The sequence below is a fragment of the Lineus longissimus genome, chromosome 14 (assembly GCF_910592395.1).
Source record: "Lineus longissimus chromosome 14, tnLinLong1.2, whole genome shotgun sequence".
Lineage (NCBI taxonomy): Eukaryota > Metazoa > Nemertea > Pilidiophora > Heteronemertea > Lineidae > Lineus > Lineus longissimus.
The window spans coordinates 378,204-384,203 of record NC_088321.1 but is presented as its reverse complement, the minus strand read 5'-3'; the positions used below and the strand labels follow the sequence as shown (position 1 = coordinate 384,203).

Here is a 6,000-nt window from a genome sequence, read left to right as displayed (position 1 = left end):
GAACTTTGCAAAGGATTACAAGCCTTATACACTCCTGGATCAACGGATTTTGCCCAAAAAAAGGGGGACCCTCAGAATATAGGCTATCTCCAAAAACGTCAAAAAAAAACTCGAGCGTGACCTCGCTCCGTAACTTTGCAGAGGAAAAAAGTTACGAGGGGAGGTCACGCACAATTTATTTTTCGAGTTTTGTGGACTTAGCGTATTTTTCAAAGGAAAAAAGGATGACTCAGCGATTTTGTACTTAGCGTATTTTTCAAAAAAAAACCATGGAAAAAGTTACGGAGCGGAGTCACGCTCGATTATTTTTTAGCCTGCTGTGGACTTAGTACAATTTTGAAGAAAAAACACAGGAGAGAAGATTCAGGAGAACTTTGTTCAGGAGACAATCATAAAATCCAAGAAGAAAACAGATTGAATCATTAGTTTATTGATTCATTACTGTTCAATGGATTGTTGAAAGTTGTTCAGAGATTATTGAAAGACATGTCCAAAGACAAATGAAAGACATGTCCAAAGACAAATAAGAAAATCAAAAAATATTTTTTGATATTTGTTAGTGCGCAAACTGACCTCGTAACCTTTGGCGAAAGAAGGAAGATATGATATCAATTATAACGTTTATTAATTCACTTTGAAAACATACAGAAGAAAGAAGAAGGTTACAGACAATAAGGAAAGACGGATTTGAATGGCATTTGGGTCAATTAAAACATTGTAGTAGTCATACGTAAGGCTTTCATCATGGCGTTGGTTTGCTCAACTCGAACATGAAGGACCTGCAAATATACAAAATAAAACGAGAGATTAAAATACGGCAGCATAGGTAAGACGGTTCTACACCTGTACAAATCAAGTCAAGGCATCTGTATATGCCGCGTTGCCTACAAAATAAGACATCTAAATCGCGAATGTGAGCAAAGGCATGTACTGAACTGTTAAACAACAGAGGCTGGAACAATCCAAGTACTCACGAGAAAAGTTATTAAAATGCAATGGCCATTTTGGTTATTTCTATTTTCGGACAATACGCTCATTTCAAGGTGCCTGTGCAATCTGTCAACATTGAAGTGATTTTAGAATGATCGCATTCCATCTGGAAAACACGGATTCGTGACAGCGCTGAATCAAACACGTCTCTAATACACGCCGTATAACTTCTGTACAAATATAAAAATGGAAGTGCGTTATTGTGTACAAAACATTGGAAGGCCTCCGAAAACCACAATAAAAAGAAAATGGTCCGGATATGATCTGGTAGGCCTTTTATTCAATGCTGGTCTATGGTTATGTAATCCATGTCGAATACCTCAACCTAAGAATTTGTCTCAAACTTCATTCATGGGTGAAAAACTTTTCCCAAGAGCAGATTTAGACTTTCAATCAGCAAGGTACCCAAGAATAATTATCAACATGACCCACAAGCTCACCCTCAGAGCGTTCAACTGACGGACAAATCTATGCCCTTTCCAGGAATTTTACAAGATAATTCTAAAGTATGGTGACTCAACAGCCAGCATGGCCAGAGGAGCTTAGTGAAATGACATGTTAATCATATTACATGTTCCATTCATCGATGGTTTGCACAGCCTTCCCCTATAGCTAATTGGGCCTACCAGCATTTTTGGTAGTGTAAGGTGGGGACAAAACCTCACACCAAAGACATGCAGTTTTGCGAGGAAGAAATGGTAGAAAACACACTAAATACACTAAGATTTCAAATCAAACCTATGCATACTTCAAACAATTCCCTTGACCAAAAAATTCCGGCAATTTTCTTTTGAAAGAGATTGTACATGAACAAATACCATGCCGCGCAACACGCGGAAATGACCAATCTTCAAACCCAAAATATGTGAACTCAGTCAACTTTTGAAACTATTTAAACAACTGAATGTGATACTTGTGTTGTAAACTAAAAGTTTCGGTGGAAATTTAGAGTTTAATATGTTCTTACCGTGATTATTTTCGGTTTTTGACGGAGCATGATGTGAAGACATGTTTGGAAAACATGGCGGCTGGACTGAAGACAGACGAAGCCAGGCGCATGCGTGCCACGTCAAAGCCAACTGCCAATCTTGACACTAGAGGAGCTGATTTCGTTCTTAACTTAAATTTCGTCACAGTGCGAGTTTGAACCAAATGCCTTTCGATGCAAGGTACAGGGTGATTCTTAAAGCAGGAACCGCGAAAAATGCCCCTGACATCATTGAAAAGCATCGTGTGAGGTAAAGATGTTGGCTCCCTCAACGCTTTGCTTGTATCATTGTTCGTCTTGATCTGTAAAGGTCAAAACAACTATTACCGGATGTCTAGGAAACTAAGACCTAACACCTAAGACTATAGAAAGAAACTAAGACCCAACTAGAAAACTAAGACCCTATATACTAGTAAACTAAGCAGTGCAGCAGCGCACCTGGCCATTTTTACAGGAAATACGTTTACTTTTTCAAACGGCAATTTATTTACCTCTATTGTCCTTTATATTTACAAACAAAATTATAATGGGTTTTGATCAACCTCCAATGCAAGTTGTTAAGGAGTCAGCGATGCGGGGAGGGGGGGGGGGGGGGCTGGAGACAGTGGCTCCCCCAAAAATTGAATCCCGACAAATGTTTATAATTCTGATTCTCAATGGTGATACTGGGCATTTATCCGAAGAGTGGCTGATGTAGCTTAAGACCTCCTTGGGACGAGGTGTAGGAAAGCTAGACCAACCATCACTTTGCTTTCCGAGCATGCGCAGCACGTGCTCGTTTAGCAGAACTTAAAGAGCCTTTTTGTATATACATTTGTAACACACCTAAATTCACTAATTCAACAGTCCAAGTGACCAAATGAGCAATTTAATATGTATTCATTGTGGAGAGGTCACGTGAGAAACTCCTGTAAGTGGATGGTGTTCTGAATTCCTACTGGTCAGATTGTCAACGGCACGCCCCCTGGCGGCTGCTACACCAAACGAAGGAAGAGTTTGATTTGGACTAACAATACTGCTGGGAGAGTGGTTCAAAACTTGACCAATAGGAGAAGTGTTTGAAGTGCCGCCTTCGGCTCGAGTTTTCCATTGGTTGCCTCTGGCAAAATTGTCCTCCAATTGCATCTTGAATCGCCTAGGTGGTATAACAGGAGGGACACTTTGTGGAAAACTTGGACTTTTTGCCAAATCTTGTTCCGAAACACTATTGCTTATTTCTGATGTGTCATCTTTGTGTGGCAGCGTTGAATCTTGCATGCTCTGTTCTGACTTGTCGTCTGACCTTGAGCATGCATCACGTGGTGTGTACATGTCGCGGGCACGTGACACAGTTTCGTTTTTTGAAAGCTTTTCATTGTTTGCTTCATTCGGCGGGGAAGAGCGTTTTGTTGCATTGTGGGACACGATCTCGGAGGTTTGCTGTTGCCTTGACGACAAAGAGCCAACTTCCGTTGGTGACATCAGAGATAAACAAATGTCAGAATGGCAAGAAACGTCTTGGAATATCTTCCTTTGATTGTCGAAACGCCCTCCAAATGGCGACACTTCATTTAGAAGACCCGAACTATTTTCAGCATTGGGTAAAATACCCTGGACAGAACTCATATTAGGATCTATAATAATCTCACTCAAAGTTTTGCCACCAGTCGGCGTGTGTGTTTTATTTACATTTTGGTTGGCATTTGCATTTCTATCACCAGGTGACGACATCTGTTTCCTATTTATATCTTTACCGCCAGACGGCGCTATAGTTACATAATTTGCATCACAGTTCGGATTTGAGCCAATTTCACACAGTTCATTAGACTCTCCAGTTTGCGTCGACACAGTTACCCCAGTGTTGGTACCCTGGCTGCGATGCCTTGGCAACTCATACAAAACATAACGCCTTCTATCGGGCATTTCGTCATCCGCTTCATCCTCTGTATCGTTTTGGACTCCATGAACCCTGCAACTCTCTTTTGAGCTTTTCTCATGACCTCGACGGAAACTACCCCTCTGGTTACTATGGTTACTGTTGTGGGCACCGGATGTCCGGTTTGCCTCGTTATCATAAACAGACTTGACAGGCAGAGTCAGCCCAACGTCTTCAAAATTCCTATTTACAATCACTTCCGGCGAACGCGCTTTAATCCCGTTCACCGCCCCACCTTTTGAATGTGTATGAAACGGAGATTCCACCAAAGTTGGAACCTTTCGGTAGCGCCCTTTTCCGCAAGCATCCCCAACGTAATTATCCAAGGGGATATTCTCGAATTTGTCTACGTTACCAAGGTTGCGAATTTGACCTTGACCTTGGATACGGCCCCTGAATTGACCTTGACCTTTATGATCGCAGATATCACACTCAGCCTTCGCTTCATACAGCATCAACTCCTCCCCATCCTGTGACGGTAATATTTTGATATTATCCCAATTTATGTCGGACGAATCAGCGCATTTACACAATTTCCGCCCCGTGACACGTTTGTTAGGAACTCGTTTCTTATGCGCCGGACTATTTTCACAATCACTATCCACGTCTGACTGAACCATAGTCAGACGATAGAAACCTTTATTTTTTTGTTTTGACAAATTACTCGGAATCCGATAAGGCGATTCCTCATTTTCCGAGTCTATGCCACCCAGAATTCCCGGCTTCTCGACGACAGCAGACACCGTCAATCGACGGTAACCCTTCTGCTCGTTCTCGCACAAAGTTCGACTCCTATAGGGCATATCAGAAACTAAATATCGCTGATCGTCCATGTTGTCATCGAAATTAGCCACGAGGGGGCGACGCGTGTCTTCTAAATCAGTCTCTAATTTTGAAATGCAGGTCGACGTCGAGGCAGACTTTTTGCGATTCAGACCCATTTCACTTCCGAAATCACCATATTCCATATCAGTATTTGTCAATTCGTCCATCTCATAATCTGAACCTAAATCTTCTTGTTCCGATTTATTCAGCACAAAAACAGTGTTTTTCTTTTTGCAGAACACGACAGTCGCCGCAGTGATTGACATCGTAATAAATAGAAAGATACTGGCTATGACAATCACGGTTGTGATTGGCTGAGCAACCGGGCCGCGTCGAGCCGAAATGTCGCCCAAAATCAACTTCTTTTTGAAGAAATGATTGGAGGCGAAGGTAGAGTTTGTCGAATTCATATAGGGGGCGTCTGGGTCGAATATATAATGGACGTCAGTGTAATCGTTATCCGAATCGTTTTCGGTGGTTTTCACCGATTGGTGCTTGTGCTTGTGCTGCCACCACCGGAAGAACCGTGTACTGTCTCCTTGTGATTTATCGGCGGTTGTCTGGTAGGATTTCGGCATGTTATGTGTTCGGCGACTCCACTCTGTTGCCTAGTTCCAGTTCCTGCAGTTCCGGTTCCGGTGTTGTCATGTTTTGGTGCATTTGTCGCAATCATTTATCTTGTGGTTGAACTTTTGAGGGCAAACAGGGAGATCTGAAAGTACAAGGAAAGAAAGACTGAGAAATGATTGCAAAGCTGAGATATCCAAGATAGTCCTTACGGTTACAGTGACAACCTAAAACAAAAATGGAGGAATTAGCGAAATGTGTTAATAAAAGTTATGAAGCGTGACAACAATCTGGAAACAGTCTACTGTCAGGGGGTCGTAATCTGCAAAATGTCTCAAGAAATGAACTAAGACCTTTATGGCAACAAGTAGCCTTTCCTTCGCTTGTAGTTGCTCCACCTGTACACTTCTCTAGTTTCATCAATCTAAGACCTTTTCTGAAAAATCAAGAAACTGGAATATACAAGACTCTTCGCTGGTCGTAATATTTGATTTTCAGTAGACAATTGGTTGGCGACACTGGTCGTCCGATGGCCAAGACGTCATGTTCCGGCTCAGCAAATGTTTTGATTTCGTTATAGTTAATGAACAGGTCTTAGGTCGGCGAAGCAAGAGTATCATCACCCTGCTCACAAGTCGGGTTATCGAGGTAATGCTACTCGGCATTAGTTCCATTGATTTAGAACAGAGTGCAGAACTGCTCCCCAGACCGGCTT

General features: G+C 42.1%; 1 protein-coding gene across 2 annotated transcripts in view; it reads right to left on the bottom strand.

Moving 5' to 3' along the window:
- Positions 1 to 2,340: 2,340 nt before the first annotated feature.
- Positions 2,341 to 6,000, bottom strand: part of LOC135498844 (uncharacterized) — a 62,155-nt gene continuing 58,495 nt past the window's right edge. For both annotated transcript variants that reach the window (XM_064789326.1, XM_064789324.1), the window contains exon 3: positions 2,341 to 5,430. In XM_064789326.1, the coding sequence (XP_064645396.1) occupies positions 2,858 to 5,296 (2,439 nt within the window). In that variant the 5' untranslated portion in view covers positions 5,297 to 5,430 and the 3' untranslated portion in view covers positions 2,341 to 2,857. The remainder of the gene's footprint in view (positions 5,431 to 6,000) is intronic.